The sequence below is a fragment of the Parus major genome, chromosome 12, assembly GCF_001522545.3.
Source record: "Parus major isolate Abel chromosome 12, Parus_major1.1, whole genome shotgun sequence".
NCBI lineage: Eukaryota > Metazoa > Chordata > Aves > Passeriformes > Paridae > Parus > Parus major.
In genome coordinates, this window is record NC_031781.1 from 13,946,677 (window position 1) to 13,963,736 (window position 17,060).

Genomic DNA, 17,060 nt, shown 5'->3' on the forward strand with positions numbered 1-17,060 from the left:
TGAGAAAATGTGTAAAAGAGGAGGTATAAAAAGGCAACCACAGAGGCATGCCAAATACAGCCAAACTGCACTATGGGAGGAAAGAGACTCTCTGAGTGGGGAAGTGCACAGAGGAACTCAGGCAGAGGATTCACTGCCTGGGTGGCAAAGGAATGAGAAGATTTTCAAGATATCTGAAAATAACCTTTGTGAGTCTAACCACTGGTCCAGCTCCTGACTGTCCTGGAAGTGGCAACAGGAGAGGTTGTTGAAGGACAGCAGATGAGATTCTCTGCAGCTCTTTTCCCTGGTAATTCCCCTGCATTTAGTCACTGGATTAAGGAGTTCAGAAGGGACATTGCTGACCAGTCCTTTTACTTCTCCATCACACTAAAAGGTCATGAGGGGTATAAAGACCAATGGGGACCTGTAAAGGGGGAAGAGTGGATTGCAACAGCTGAGCTTTAAGTTGGAGGAAATCAGTCCTGTGAGGAGTTGATCCAGGAATCACTCAGGTGCTGGCTCAGTGTTAAGCACCCCGTGCCCCAGGGTGGTCCCTCACCGGCAGGATGTAGCTGATGGGCTTCCATGGCTGTTTTCCTGCTGATGGAGCATCAGCACCACCAAAGAGGAGACAGAGAACTGATAACAAAAGTATAGGTACACAGTTCTCCTTATTTAAGTAGAAACAGAGGAGCAATGAAAGATGGTGATAAGAGACAAACAATAAAAATGGAAATTGGAGATTTTAGGGTAAAAAGAGATGAAAAAAAATGATGTTCCTCTACTGGGTAGCTGGGTACCACTGGCTTTGCCCATCTGTGATTGCCTTGGAGCCACCAGCTGTGGGCACTGAGGTGAGGAGAGAGATGCATGAGCATACATCACCACTGCCTCAGAGGAGCAACAGGCTGAAGCTCTTCAAACAAAACCCCAACAGCAGTTCAGCAATGCTGCTGTCACAGCAAATTCATTTTCTGCAGAGGAGAAGAAGGGAACAGCAGAGTTATATACACTTGCAACCAAATCTGCCCCTGGTTATCACTTCTGCCTTAGCAAGACCTGACATCCTGCCTGCTATGAACATTATCAGAACAACGACACAGAAAATATTGCTGTTGAGCAGCCTGTTTTCAGCCAGCTGCGTGGGGAAAGCATTTTGCAAACAACATGTTGGGGCTTTGACAGAATTAAATACAAATAACCCAAAGTTTCCACTGACACCAACTTCAAGATTAAAATTCTAGAGCACCAGCTGCCTGACACAGATGTTGGCCAGGCAGTTCTTCCACTTCCCACCCAGTTCAGAGCCCTTTGCTGCTCTCTCCGTGTGCAGCCAAAGAGCCCTGCAAAACCATCAATGCCAACAACTTCCTGCCAATGCTGTCCTAGCCCAAACTCAAACTCACATCCACAGTAACAGAGTTTGGAACTTAGCTGGTTAATGCTCTGATTACTTGACAGCAAGCTTCTGATTCTTCATTACAGCAAAAGGCCCTCAAAGACTCTGATACCAGCACCTCTGCCTACAGGGTAGAGAGCTGGGAAGCCCTTAGAGCTACAGAACCACTGCACCAGAAGCTTAAGCTTCAGATACCCAAGACTGATAAGTACTTGACAAGGCAGACTACTTTTAAAATTATAATACTTTTTTGGGAAAAAAACAAACCCCAAATAAATCTAAACCTCACCCACCCATTTTCCAGAGTTCAAAGTCAAATGATCACTGCCCTGTGCAGTGAAGCCCAAATGACTCACCCAACTGAATCAGGATGCTGTGAGATATAATTGTTTTACCTTATCTGTGACCATTTCCTAACTTGGAAAGAATGAGAAGCCCACAACAAGTTAATTCAGTATTATTCATAAATTGTATCAGGATACAGTTGGATATTAAGGCAAATTCAAAATATCAGAGATTATTGCACAGAGCAAATCTGCTCCAAGACTGGTGCTTTAAGGGAGATTATGCATATATTTTATGTATGTGGTATATATATGGGTATATTTATTAAAACCAAACCTTGGGTTTTAAGTGAAGCAATGGGTAATTCTCATTGTGAACATCTCCCTCATTCTGGAGAACATGGCAAGATTTCCTCTCGGGATTTGAGAGTGTGTATGGAGATCTGCATTCATACCATAAAGCATTCAGAGGAGAAAAAACACTCTCTGTATTCTGGTGACAGTCAGTGCACGTTTTCCAAAGCATGGTTTTAATAAGAAGGTCAGGTCTATCACATGGTGTACAATTCTGCAATGGGTAAATACACGTTTTTAAATAAGCAAGGGAATAAAAGTGTCACCTCCTCTTAGTCCTCTTTGAACATACATTATAATAACAAGACATCTCACCAGTCTCCTGTTATAAAATTATCATTTACACATACAATCTGTTTATCCATTTAATTATCTCTTCCAAACCTGGATTTAACCAGCCAGATAAAGATCACTTGTTTACTGTATAAAATCCCAGTGGAATTTTGCCCAAGGACTGCAGGTTGGATGCTTCAGACTCTCTCTGCTTTAATTTGTATGTATTTTATAGTACTAATTTCACTGAAACTTGAGTAATGCTAAGCCAGTCAGATGCTTGCAAGAAATTAGTTATCCAAACTTCATAATTCATACACTTTTAACTGTGTTTGTTTAATCATTGAGAATGACAATTTCTGTTGGAGAACAAAGTAAGTAAAAGAAAAGCCAGATAAAAAATGGAACATTGCAGAACTGTTTCAGAAAATTTAGCAAAAGTTACCAAAACTAAGTATATGATCTGAATTTAGCAAAAGACTCAAGAAATTATACAAATTCATTTATGATTACATTCTACTTGTCTTTAATTTTCACTGTTCAACATCAACATTAAACATTGTAAATGTATGCAATATTTATATAAAATTAAATAACAGTATTGGAAAAATAAATACACTTTTACATAAATACATAAATCCATACTGCTGAAAAGTTTCAGCTAATACTATACTCTTGTTTCAAAAGTGACCAAAAAAATATGGTAGTGACACTCCATCCCAAGAGATGAAGTTATGTACAGCTACAGAATGATGTTTGCAACCGATGACAGAGCTAAAGCAAATCCAGGTGATGCCACACTAAAGGAGAAAAATTTGGCCATTACTACCTACAGTAGTAGCACGAGGTAGACATACACGTGGAGTGTTCTGCTGGAGGGACACGAAGCCCTGGGGACCCCACAGATACTTCTCAATCTTCAAACAGCTCTGGGTCCCCTATGTCAGAGCCCAAGGACACCTCGGTAAATGAGACTGAAAAATCGAATCAGCTCCTGGCAATGACGAGGGCTCAGCCCTGCAGCCCCTCTCCCAGGGCTGGGAGGAGAACTGCAGGCAGGACAGGGTGTCCCTGCCCTCCACCTGTTTGCCAGATGTCCCACCTGCTCCCAGGAGAGCAAGGACAACCCACTGAGACTAATACAACGGAGTGGAGCCAAGGGAACTTTTCCTGGGTGAAAAGAAAACAATCAGACTAGAGGACTGCACCCTGTCTTTCCAACACTGAGAAGCAGGTGCAGCCCTAGAGCCTGCTCCTCAACAGCCACGAAAAGGCAGAGTGACACCAGAATGAAACACAACTCTGTCCACACCTTTGGCTTTTGCAAATGGTCCAGCACAGGTAAACCAGGGTTGGCAGCACCTCCCAGCTGGCAAATCCTGTGGGGCAGCCAGCACATGCATCGCTACCTCTGCTTACCTCACCTTGCTCATCCTCAGCACCAGGTTGATGGACAAGGGGTACATTAGCACCTCAAATGAAATATTTCATAGCACTGTCTCTTGTACTGGTGAAGCACCGGATACACACCAGTTCATCAGTTTTATGGCTATTGCAGAACTCACTGAGGTATGATAAAAATATTGAAGAGTGTTACTGAAGGCATCCATGTTACTGAAAGCACCCACAGAAGGAGAGCAAGGTTTTGGCAAGATGACTTTCCAAACTATGACAATTAAGCAAGTCCAACACATTAAAAAACAGGCCTCCTTTTTAGTTTCCTATAAAGTGCTTTTGAATCAGATTTTTTTTAAAAAAATGTCTTCAAATGCTTTTATAACAAAATATACAATAAAGGTTGACATCTGTTTGAAGGCCACTCCCAAATGGACAGATCCATGGTTTTCCAGGGCTCCAGAAGCACCTCAGGTTGCACTTGATGATCACCTGCACCTTTGGTGCAGGATCAGAGCAGAGGCTGCTGCTCTGGGCAGTGAGAATTGCAAAGGTGTGGCACCCAAGATAGCACCCCAACGCTGTGGTTCAGGGCTGCTCTGTCCTCACAAGAGCATCTCTGTAGCAGACTCCTCCAGCAGCAAAGGAGCAATGTAAGATACCTCTGCTCCAAATACTATTTTGTTATTGGGAAACTCCCAGGGTTTTTAAGCCTTCCAGCACTTTGCTGATCATTTTCTGGCTTAGTGATAGAGCAGCAGCTGGAGATCAAGCTAGACAATCACTCTCCAGAACCAGAGAGATACACGACAATAGTTCACAGGTGCCTTTGCACTGTACATCACAGTCTTATTATATACACAGGAACAGAAATAGAGCACAGGTGTGAATGCACACATGTTTTTCTGTAGGTCTTTGTGTGTGGGCAGGTAGGGACATGCACACACATCTATACACACTTACACATGCCTGGGAATTGATGGCATTTAGCACATTCACCCCACTTATCTTGCTTTTGGCAGAGAACACATGACTGCTAAACCAGTAGGTGCCCAGTGCAGTATTACCATTAAAGAGCAGAACACTTTAACATCAATGGAATTGTACTGCTTAAATTCTGGGTTTAAATCCATATGCAAAAACTTAGTAGGAACCAAGATTCATAATGCACAGCACTTGAATAGTGTAATAAAATGGACAAAGGTGGCTACTTAGCTGAAAGTGCCTTTTAAATTAAAGGACTCGAGCTCTCCTAATGTAAGCCCTTCCTGAAGAGGTGTTATTCTGAATATATTGTAAATAATCCTCTGTAAGTGCAGTTTTAAGACATGAAGCATTAGCACCTTGGTTTGAAGCAAAATAAACGTTGTTAGGGGATATCTACAAAACGGTTCACAAAGAGAAAGAGTTTATGGTCGTACCGAGCTCCAAGGACCAGCACTCCAGGCAGCATCTCTAGGACAGTCCTGCACATTGCACTGCTCTCTGTCTGGTGGCTTGTCAAGGATTTCACAGCTCAGATCCGTAAACCTTTCTCCATTAGGGCGCTGGCACACCACCAGCCGTGTCCTTGTCCCTCCTCCGCATGGCTTTGTGCACTGCAAGTCAGCAGAGGACAGAGCAATCACCCTTGGGACAGCAAAAATACTGCTCACTTGCAGCCTGAAGCACTAGCACCTCAAAAAACCAATGGTAGTGTTTCTGTTCCCACCTAACCCACTCCAGCCAAATGCCCCTCATGAGCCTCAGATGGATCTTCAGCTGCCTCAGCTTCTCTCCCCCTAAAGCTGTTCATTCTGCTCCACCATGATATTGCCCAGCTCAATGTGATATTGGAGGTTTACATCTCCGATTGCTCATCTCAGATTAATTTTCAAAAGGAAGTGGTGATTTTATTAAAGAAAAAAAGGCCTTCAGTTACACTAGGCTTCTCTTAAAAAAAAATAAAAAAACCCACTTTGTTTGTGTAAAACTTACTTTTGCATGGGAAGAAAGTTTTCCCATGACAAATGGAAATGAAAACACCACCCAGCAATTATTCGGGTTCACTCATTTATCAGAGGCTGCCCTTCAACTCCAATCTTTCTAACAAATGTCACCACAATACCCCTCTCTTCTCCCATTTTTCAGCCACCTTCTAATGAAGGCCTTGCCCTGGGCAGGGAGCCCAGATGGATGGTGCACTCACCTCTCCCCAGTTGCCATAGGCCCACTGAGGGCAGGGGCCAGACTCGCACGATCTCTGCTCCATGGGTTTGCTTTTCTCATCGCAGTTATTCGCGGTGTATCCGTTTTCATCCTGGCACACCACCACCCGCCGCTGGAACCCCCCAGCACATGTGCTAGAGCACTGGAAGACACAATTGCCCATGGCTTCATTGAGTCCAGGAATAAGTTTGCATTCCCAGCTCCTTCCCAGTGCCTTGCATCGTGGGAATGCACCGCTAGAAGTTTAATACAGCTAACAGGCATTATTAAACTTCAAACCACAGCTATTGCTAATCGCAGTGCAATGACTTAGGTGCTGACTAAGCAAAGAAAGTCAATGCCAGCCTAGATTTAAGCAGGTGAGTAATCCCTGCTGCAGTGTTTGACATCCCATTTGTGCTTAATTCCCTTTAGAGACTTCCATGATAAAGCACACTGTTTGCCGTGAGAGAAGCTGGCATCGAGGCTCTGCTTTGGCAACAACTCTGCACAGCTGTAAATGTCCCAGGAGACAGCCAAGAAGCAGAGGCTGGCCTCTGTCTCATTGAAAATGATGCTGTCAGCTTTCTGCCTAGACTATCTTGGAGATACGAGGTATGAGAGGCTGACAAGCCTGAGCCCTTCTGCAACACTGGCTTGTGTGAGCAGAGAGCAGACAGTGGGGAGAAAGCTCCCTCTCTCTTCCATTTGTGCTGACTTTAAGAAAAGACTGGATTAGCTTGGGAAATAAACAAAACCCAACAAAACCCAGGAATAAGAAAATCAGGGCACTTACAGCACCCCAAGGGCCAATCCTCCACTGATTGCCTCCTGGTATATGTGCACGGTTTCGGTTCGGGCTGCCCCCGGGGTGCGGCTTGAGGCGATGATCCGGATAGAGGAAAGGGGGGATGGGCCTGCCGTAGTCATGGCTGTTTGGATGACAAGGGGACATGGAGCAGTCTTGCTCGGTGGCAGGGAGGTCCTCTGGGTCACACTCGCTCCTATCCACCAGCTGGTCACTGTAATTGATGCAGATCACTTGTCGCGTTGCCTTACCTTGACCACAAGTCACCGAGCACTGTGTTACAGTGGGAAAAGGAGACACAGTCACATTTCCAGTTTTGAAAACCAGATCTTGCTAATAATGAACAGCAGAAAACCCAAATAACCTCACTTCTAAAAGGGCAAGTGCGACAGATTAATGAAGCACATTTCCAGCAATGAGGTCTCTTGCAAGAGACAGCGTGATGCTTACAGAGCTCCACTCCAAGGCTTTCCACTGCCCACACGGTGTCACGGTGCACATTTCCGTGGCTGATGGCTTTGGAAGGTGGAAACAAGCTGACTCATCGGCCACAGAGCCCTGGTCATCCCGGCAGCTGACATATCTCATCCGGGTCCCCTTCCCACACGTTGCAGAGCACTAGGAAAAAGCAAAGAGCACTCCACTAGGGAAGTTGCCTGATACACATTGCAAGGACTTTGTAATGAAAAGTTGGGCATATACACTTAAAAATATCACATTGTCTACTGTGAAATAATCCTGAAAGTATTATGATGTGTGCTTACTGGAGTCCAAGATCCAAATCTCCACTGTGTCCTGTGAATGCCTGATATGGCTCTCTTGGCTTCGGGACTATTTGGATGGGAAGGACACACAGCTATTTCACAGTCCTGTACAGGAAATACATGAGGGAAAAGCAGGAAATAAATAATTTGCAGATGTTTTGATTAAACCACCTCCTCTTCAATGTAATTATGAAGAACACGCAACATCTTGAAACTCTGTGACCTGCACGTGTTGTGCAGGCAGGCTTCCTCCCTGCACCCTCTTGGTGAATCAGCAAAACTCAGTATCAGTATCCTGGGGCCTTCATATGCAGTACCCTGTGTGGACTTTTGACTTATTAGAAACTCTACAATAGGGATCCCCATAACCATATGCCATCTCCATGCATTAAAACCAGATGTTTTTGAGGCAAAAGATGAAAGTTCATTAAGGGTTCTGGCATGAACACACATCTGCAAAACAGCAACTTTATCTCCCTTCAAAGTTCCCTTCCTTCAGCATGAGACCTGCAGCCCACACAGTAAAGGTTATGCTGCTGATTGCAGCCCTTTGATTCCCTGCAGCCCATCAGACCACCTATATCCATGTGCTGATCTCCACCACACACCAAGCAATGTGAGGTTTTGGGGACAGGCATGTCATCCTGCTCAGACTTCGTATGGTGCCTCACAGGAGGGCTCTGGTCCTGCCTGGACCTCCTGGGAGGCCTGGTGCCAAAACCTATGAACATCCATGACTTTACTCCATTGAGTAGTTCTTGCCAATAAGGAAATTATAGAGATTGTCCCTATGAGGGAGAGAGCAGCTTTGACACATGAGCCCAGACTGCAGCCAGGCATCCTCAACTCCATGCAAGCCAAAGGAGGTGTCTGCTGTCTCAAGACCTGAACCTCTAAGGCCAGTAAATACTGTCTCAGCTTTGTGGTCTCTTGTTATCCCATACTCAACCACTGCAGCTTCTTTAGCTTATGAACTCTTAAGAATTCAGCTTTAGTGCTGCATCTGAACACACCCTCACATCCCATTGTATGACTAGAGCTCCATGGATATAAACCATAAGCAAAGGTAATTAATCTTCACCCACAAAGTCCTGATACCCTCACAGGTTGCCTGTTGCCTTTCTGGCAGTCTGGTACTTCAGAGTGTAAAGTGAGCCACATGGAGAAGATCTGGATGGGAACTTCCTGAACACAGTTTATCTGTCCCATTTCTACCTAAGGGGTGCTGTGCTGCACCTTTCCAACAACCATGAGCAGCCCAAGGTACTGCTCTGCAGGGCTGGCATTCAGGGCAAAGCTTTCCTGCAGCAAGATGTCCCCTGAACCTGTAGCCTGGATGCCTCTCTACACACACTGGGAAAAGATGGAGACAAGCCAGCAGGATTTACCTGGGTATCTGTAGGCCTGGTTGCAGCATTACACTCATTATCATCCACCACTGACACGTAGGTGCCCACAACACACTTCACTGCTCTCATCTGGTAGCCTTGGCCACAAGTCACAGTGCACTGGGAGAAAGATGGGAGAGAAGAGCACTGTGTCTGAGTAGTGCTTTGGACAGAAAGTATTATTTAGCCCAGTTTCTGTTTAGGCATGTAGCAAGAGCACCAAAAATAAAAGACAGTTTCCCTTCTGGTTTCTCTCCATTTCATGCATTTCAGCTTTAAATTAGGTCAAAGTTTTAACTCACTGCAGCCACCAGTGCCTTGCACGCTTCACTTGCTTCTTTGGGAAGGAAGGTACAAGCACTGAAATGATTTACTTTGCTGCACACATTAGACCCAGAGTCTGGAGGAACCTGCATTATATCCTTCTTTAAAACTGGTTGTTCAGCCCCATGGTACCATGAGCAGCTAATGAATAATTTTACTGATGGGAAATATGTCTGACTGGGACAACTGGTCTGGGATTGTTGCTGTTTTTTAAGTCAAGAGCTAACAGTTTTATGAAAGAGCCAGTGCCAGAACACTCTGGGAAGATTGAGTAACTTGTATTTTAACAGAAAAAAATCCCTCACTTACCCAGAAACTGGAAAACATTAAAAGCAACAAAAGTTATTCAACGTGAACAGCTTTTCTGTGAAAATTAGGCCATGTATTTATGTGCCTAAATATGGATTTAGGAGCGTAACCTTGGAAACCCCCTTTTTTTTGAAAATCACGGCCAATTTAATATGACAGAGATTAAATTTAGCACAAAGGGCAGGTACTGTTACTGCTGCCTATCCGCTGAACCCAAGCAAAGAGAGGGCTGCTTTGGTGTACAAATCAATTAACACAGTTACGCTGCTGAATCTGGATGAAAGGGCAGCGCCCAGCCCCAGCCCCCCTCATCCAGGTCCCCCACAGCCAGGAGCCCTGTGGGCTGTGTGGTACCTGGCCCCACGGCCCCACTTGCCACGAGGCACACTCCTGCTGCTGGCACATTTGCACCGACTCCGGCTTCGTCTTGGGGTCACAAAACCTGTCGTTCAATCGATCTTCTCCAAACTGGCACCACGTCTGGCGGTGCTTGTGCCCTTTTCCACAGGTGACCAAGCACTGCAAGGAGAAAAGTGCAAGCTCAGGTGGTGCTGGGGACGCACAGCCAGCTCAGCACCTGCCCTGGCAATGGAAAATAAACCTGGAGACCTACTGCAACTACTGCTTAAAAAAAACTACTGGTGCTTAAGTGCAGCTCTTTAGCTAACATCAACATGTCCTAGGAGATGTGGAAGTGTCTTGTCAACAAGATTGCTCTCAGGAGCTGGTCTAGGGCAGGGGCTGGAGCATGGAGAGCACAGCTGGGCCAGAATCCTTCAGCATGGGCAAAGTGAGACCACAAAGACTCTTGACTTCCAGCAGCTGTGAAACACAGGGCAAAGGCACAGCACTGTCCTGTGGGGTTTTAGCTGTGCACAACAGGGTGCTTCTAAAACACTTGTTCCTTCTGAGTGTGCTTTTTAAGGGTCTTGGCTTCTCCAGGCTGTGAGTGCCTCTTCCACTGCCCTGGCATGGCTTGGACTGCCACCAGCTCGATTCAGAAGATATGTTTCATAGAGAACAACCCCTGCTCCCATTTAATTGCTTTCATTATGCCCTAAAAGAACATGACTCATAGAAAAAAGAGAAATTTGGCCACAATGATGATGAGCACCCTTTGAAGACTGCTTTCCAGCACCCCCATTCCTGCTGCAGAGACAAATCTATCAAGATAGTTTTGTTGCATTGCAAAAAACACCAGCAGCAGTAGAAGAGGTAATAAACAGCAGAGAGAAGCTGAGCAAAACATCAGCAGGGTGCAATCCTGCCCTCCAGTGACAGCCAGAGCTGCCAGGGCTCTTGAGGACAATCTCAAGGGAAAATGAGGGCAGAAGGTATTTTTCCTCCCAAATATACAGCAGAACTACAGAAAAGCTGGGGAGAAATTACTGCAGGATTGAAGAGACATTAACCCTCTGTGGCTTTGCAGGGAGTAAAGTGGCTACTTGACCAGTGGTAACAAAGCAAATGACTTTGCTGCTTGTCTGAAGCCTCCCTGTGCACAGGCTTGCCATTTTCTGCAGGAGGCACAAACAAATTGTGACAGACGAGCAGGGATGGAGACACCTCTTTTCAGGTACCAGCTCCTCAGGGCAGAGGACCAGCGGGGTGAGCCCACCCTGGTGACCAGCACCCACCTCAGACCAGTCGCCAGTTTTCCACTGTGGGCACGAGAAGTCACTGCATCGCTGCACCGTCAGCTTCTCCTGCTGGCTGCACTTGCTGTCGTCCAGGACATCGTTGTAGGTGTTCACACACATGGCTCGGCGCCGCCGCGTGCCCCCGCCGCAGCTCTTGGAGCACTGCGAGGGACACACACCCCGTCACTGTTTCCTGCCACTCTACTGCTATTGCCCCCTCCCTCTTTGCAGACACTGTGGAGTGACTGCAGGAAACCTCCAACAACAATTTATACTTTGAATAACAGGCTTTTACTTTATGTATTCCTTAAAAAAGCTAATCTTGCTAAGCTTAATAAAATGTCATGGCAATGTGTTTCACAAATTCATTTCAGGTTATAGCCCCCTTATTACTTTTACAAGTGTTGCATTTCAGTTCTCCTAAATGGCTGCTGCTCGTTTTCATTTTAGGAGATATTAACTCTCTGACCAGTGAGGCCCCTTCACTGTGACCTCCCTGGAAATCCCCAGGCTCATCAATCTCTTGGTGCCTGCATTCAGGAGTTTTCTTGTTGATGCAAAAGCTAAGATGTGTAAAGGAAACAAATTTCAGAAGTCCTCTGATGATGGCAACATGTCTTCCCCAGCTCCTGTCAGTGGTGACAGCTTTGATGGCAGAAGACAGCTAGCAGAGCTTCATGAAATGAAGATAGATACTTAAAGTATAGATTAACTGCAGTGGAAGGTAAGGAGTACCAGGCTGATTCAGACTGAAGTGTCCTCCAGAGGAAGCAAGGAAACCAGAACCACTGTGACCATTTCACATATATTCTTTTAGCAACCTAAACAGCTCGATGTACTCTTGTGCAAGGAGCAGAATCTGCCATGCCACGGGAGCATCCCTTACCTCAGTCCAGGCCGAGTACCGCCATCCTCCCACGTTACAGTCTCCAGTGCACTTCTCCCTCGTGCTGGGCTTGGCCTGGCTGTTGCAGAAGCGGTCATCCACCTTCTCTATCTTGCCCTCCAGCCAGCTGTACTTGGAGCAGTAGATCTCCAGGGTGCGGTAGCCCAGCCCGCACTGCGCCGTGCACTCGCTCTTCCTCGCGATGTGCCACCTGCGCCAAGGACAGCAAACATCAGCCCTGGGCTCTGCAGGGAATGTCTCAAGAGTTGGACAGAAATAAGGTAGATATGCTCTTGAATAGGAAGTTTTGGGTCTGTGACACACTTCCCAGTGCTTTGGGACTTCCAATTACCCTGGCATTGCTGCTTGAAGGGAAGGAACTGTCAGCAGGTCTCAAGCAACAGAAGGAGAGCAAAGCCACGTTGTAAACCTGTGGGACCAGCCAAGGTGGCAAGGAGAGTTCATGGCCAGGTAAGGAACACTGCTCTGAAAGCTTCTGAAAGCTTACCACCCCATGTTCCCCTGCACCTGCTGCCTCAGCTTCTAAAAACTAAAAGCTGGAAAATACAGCATCAGAAAATGATCTGCACAGGCTTGAGAGGTGTCCCACATTACACGACATCTACAAAGCAGCTTCAGCTCTCCAAAGGAGAAGCAAATGACTTGCTACAAGACACTCAAGCCCCAGCTGTGTCAGCAGGGATTAGAGGGGTTCTCCTTGACAGACAAATTTCCACCCTGCTGCCTCCTCCATGAGACAAACAACAGGGATGGTGCTGGAGGCCCCCAGGGACCCATCTGGGGATACACCCCTGCTTCATATCAGCCCAGCTCTGGAAAGGGATGCTGGACATGAGGCCTGATCCAGGGAGGTGCTGGAGACCCTGAAGCCAACAGGAGCCCACTGCCCCTCATGCCTGGCAGGGGTGGCTTCTGGGGGAAGAGGCAATGACATCCTCTGGGGTTAACCCCTGGGGCACACAGAGCCCCACTCCCAAGCCAAGAGAGCAAACTCTATCACAGCCCAGAGAAGAATAAGATCAAGGGGATTTGGAATCAATAGCTCCTGACTGGTGGGAGCCCCACATCCCTGCATGCTTTTCAGACTCCTGCGTTTGCCCTTCTCAAGTTTCCAACCTGTTGCAATGGCAACAGCTGTTACCGCGACAACCCGGCCCCGCTCCCGCTTCAGCAGGGCTGGAGAAACCCCTCGGGAAACGCGGCCACCTCAATTGCTTCACCAGCGGCTGCTTAATGCCACCAGATTTCAGCCTCAGGAAGGAAAACAGATTGCTTTTTAAAGGAAAATGGGTTGTGATGATTTAGGCTGTGCTCCACCAATTCCAGCTTGCCTGGAATTGTCTGGGGACAGCCCCAAACCCATTCTACACTTAAGCCTATTCTTTGCTTTAAATAAAATGAAAAATCCAAGTCTTAGCTATGTTTTTGCTTTAAGTATATGTTTTCCCCTCTTTGCAGGCTGTATGTAAAATGGTGCTGAGCATTTCTTATCCAGGCAGATGCAAATTTCAGGCCCTGTATTGCACAGGGAGATTTTTCAACATTAGAGAATTTTTGTTATAGTTAGCCCTAGCTGAATCCAGCAAGAGAAATGTAAAAACATTGAAAAGTGCCTTTCAAAACACCACTGGTGGAGGACAATCCCTCTGGGTTGACAAAGAGGTAACTACCAATCCTTTTCTTTTTCAAAATCTAATACAGGCTGGTGAGAAAGGGAATTATGGTGAGAAGCAAAAGGAAAGAGGAGTAAATAAAAAGTACACAATGTTATTTATATACACAGTGGAGCACAGTGCACCTTAATTCACATTCTGTGTTACAAGGCTCAGTGGTGGGGTCAGGCTGGGGGATTCGATCGCATCGCTGGTCTGACACCGTGAGCTGGTCTGACTCTCTCTTACACACAGGCTTCCTTTTTCGTTCTCCTGCACAGAGAAAACCAGCACTTGGTTTGAGTCATGCAGCAAAGTGATCAAGTCAGTTATTTCTCTTACACCTTTCATAGTAGTATTTAAGAAATCTTTAGGTGTTCTTTTCTACCTCTGTCACAAACAGGGAGGGGGTTTAAGACTAAGCAGAGCAGAAGGGGTTTATTGCAGATGGGATGGACACAGGCAGAGAGCTGCAGAACCCCCACAAGGATGGGCTCTGAGTGAGTGTTTAGCAGGGTGGGCACTGGCAATGATTGGATGTCAGACCCCAAACCAGACACTGGCGCATTTTGCAGCCTTAGGAAATGCCTCATGACCTTTTCTGTGCTTCAGCTTCCTCACCTGCAAACCAGGTTGTGAGGCTCACCTGGCTGGGAGGGGCTGTCAGGTGCCCTGCTCTGAAACCCAGAAGCACCTCGTAGGATGTTACCCTCCACTACAGACCAGAGAAACAATCGTACCCACAGGGTGAGAATCTTGAAGAGATCAGAGAGGGATCTGACAGCAATGCCCAAATGAAACCAGGAGAAAACTTAGCCTTCCCAAGCACCCACCTTGGCAGAGCTTACTGCAGGGCTGCCATGGGCCATGCTCATTCCAGTAAAACTGCTGAGGTTTGTCCTCAATAGGGATATTGAACGTGTAACGAACGTCAGGATTGTACAAATTGCCCACTGATAAAACCTGAGAGGAAGAAAAATGAAGCAGAGTAAACCAACAGATATCACTGCCCACTGTTTTCAGTCCAACAATGCTGGGCAGACTTGTCCATACACACAACATATACTTCACCTGAAGTGTTATTTCTTGCTCAATCCGATCTGTAGAATTAATCCTTTCAATAGTATTATCGGAGCCGCTGTATTCGATCACAGCATTCCCAACTTTAATTTCCCTTTTAAACATACTGACGACAAAGTCTCCATTTAATATAAAGTCTCCTTGACTGTTAGATAAGGCTGCATAGGTGCAAAAAACAAGAACTAAAGAGGCAGAATTAACTCATACGTACATAACAACATGGGTCATGTGCTCTCAGTGCTCCTTTCCCTTGGGGGTGGGGGGAAAACCCCACTGGCACTCTCAAACAGCAAGGATGCACAGTGAGACATTGTGCCTTCTCTTTTTTCCACTGGAAAGCCTCCTAAAACTGAAGGCTGAATTCCTGAAGTTGTTGCTGAACAGTTCATCCATAACCCAGTGCAGAGATATCCAAAAGGCACTGTGGGCTGGCTGCTGCAAGGAGCACATGTAGGCTGCATCCCCACATATACCACAGAAATAATCCTACCCAAACCTTTTCATTAGCTGTGCTTCCAGGTGTGTTCTTAGGGTAAAATGTATGCACTCTAATTACCTAAACATAATCTTCTAGTATGTGAGTATGGGGAGTTTGGTCAGTATCTCCCCCTTTGTCTCCCTCTCCCTCCTCCCCCTGTACTTTTTATTATTCCAAATCTTAAGGTATGTGAGAGCTCTGGAGGCTTAAAGCCTAAATGCTTTATAAAAGGAACAGTTTCCTGAAAACAGCAGTCTGCTGCACAACTTCACACTAATGCGATTATGTAGCTAATTTCCTAAGTTAGTTTCCCCACCATTTCACCCATCACAGCTACGTTGCTAAAAAGCCCCTGTACTGAAAAATCTAAACACCAAAACACCAAAGGGAAGGTTTTTCCATTGAATGAGGAGAGATAATGAAGCAAAACACTGCACAGTAGCAAACAGACAGACAGAGAAAACTTCACAAAGCAGAGGCTACACTCAACCAAGTTTCACACTTTGGAGTGTTATTAGTGTATTAGGCAGTAGTAAAACTCATTAAGGGATTCCTTCTCTTTTACTGTATCTCCTATAACAGTAGGTACATCTTGGACCTGATGACAACATCTAATTCCTCCTAAATTGTTAAGCAACTACAAGGTTCACAGTAACTGAGGGCCCAAGATTTCACACTCAGTGAGCTGCAAAGTAAGTGGACACATGCACACTTCTCATTTGCTTCCAGTCAGGCCTAATGTGAAGAGATGCTTTCCCAGCAATATTAAAGCAACATTAAAGAAGATTTGACTTCATTGTTTCCCAAGAAGATTAAAGGCCCTCCATGAAGAGCTGAGAAGTTTGGGGCTCCTTCTAGGGTGAACCAGTTTGAATAAGCACAACATATGGAGGATTATTTTTTCCAGGAAAGATAAAAAATAAAATTTGTCTCCTTTCTCCAAGACAGAAAACTCTGAGACCTCAGTAACTTTTTTCTTGGTGCTGATGTGCATTCATGCTGCACCACCTCAATTTTTTGCCTCAATGAAGGGCCCAGCCACACGGATGGCATTTCAGAAAAACAGCCAAGGCTGACAGAATTGCCTCTTTTTGGTGCATGGTAGTCTCTGGTACTTGCTTCTCGAATGTGTCTCTTTACCTTCGGTGGGCTAGGGGCCACCAGCTAACTCCCCTTTTTAACATACCTAGATACAGGAGTTTGGCGAGATAGAACAAGATGAAGTGGCCTGTTCAAAGATCTAAGTACAGGACCCCATTCTACTGGAACACAGCTGGTAGTGTAAGGCACAGGATGTGCAAAAGAGGAGGACCAGAGACTCTGAGAGACCCCAAACAGGACTTAATGGCAAAATCAGCCTTCAACTGGGAAGTGTAACATCAGTCATGATGTTCATTTGTATTGTCTCTGCTATTGAACCCAAGCAGATCTATGAGGTGAGTTAATGGCCATGGTGGAAAAGACACTCATGGCCATGCTAACAGCATATATGTGCATGTAGCAGAGTAGTCTAACACAGCACCACAAGCATTCTCATCTGCCTCTAAAGACACAGCCACAGATTAGGAAAAACAGTGACTATGAATGTTCAACAAAGGCCAAGTTACTGTCAGGTTTAAATCAAACCAACATTTTTGGTGTAGGATATTTCTTTACAGTTACATGTCACTATCAGGCAGGGACAAGAAGGCCCCACACTAAGTGAAATCAGAATTATTATTCTCAGAAGAATAGAAAGTAATTTCTCTTTGTATGTGTTTTTGCACAAACATCTTTCAGGACACAGCACCAGCCAAAGCATGGTGACAGTAGAGACAAAGTTGCAGTGAGGGGACT

The 17,060-nt window shown here is 45.8% G+C and overlaps 1 protein-coding gene across 5 annotated transcripts in view; it reads right to left on the bottom strand.

The window, feature by feature from the left end:
- Window positions 1-17,060, bottom strand: part of ADAMTS9 (ADAM metallopeptidase with thrombospondin type 1 motif 9) — a 79,141-nt gene that overhangs the window by 29,266 nt on the left and 32,815 nt on the right. For all 5 annotated transcript variants that reach the window (XR_001523890.3, XM_015640778.3, XM_015640779.3 and 2 more), the window contains exons 17-28: window positions 14,738-14,904; window positions 14,500-14,629; window positions 13,813-13,939; window positions 11,994-12,204; window positions 11,105-11,269; window positions 9,822-9,986; window positions 8,835-8,954; window positions 7,447-7,551; window positions 7,133-7,300; window positions 6,671-6,955; window positions 5,876-6,037; window positions 5,109-5,285 (exon numbers count right to left, since the gene is read on the bottom strand). Coding sequence is in view for 4 of the 5 variants with exons in the window: in XM_015640778.3 (XP_015496264.1) it covers window positions 5,109-5,285; window positions 5,876-6,037; window positions 6,671-6,955; window positions 7,133-7,300; window positions 7,447-7,551; window positions 8,835-8,954; window positions 9,822-9,986; window positions 11,105-11,269; window positions 11,994-12,204; window positions 13,813-13,939; window positions 14,500-14,629; window positions 14,738-14,904 (1,982 nt within the window). In the remaining variant the exon portion in view is untranslated. The remainder of the gene's footprint in view (window positions 1-5,108; window positions 5,286-5,875; window positions 6,038-6,670; window positions 6,956-7,132; window positions 7,301-7,446; window positions 7,552-8,834; window positions 8,955-9,821; window positions 9,987-11,104; window positions 11,270-11,993; window positions 12,205-13,812; window positions 13,940-14,499; window positions 14,630-14,737; window positions 14,905-17,060) is intronic.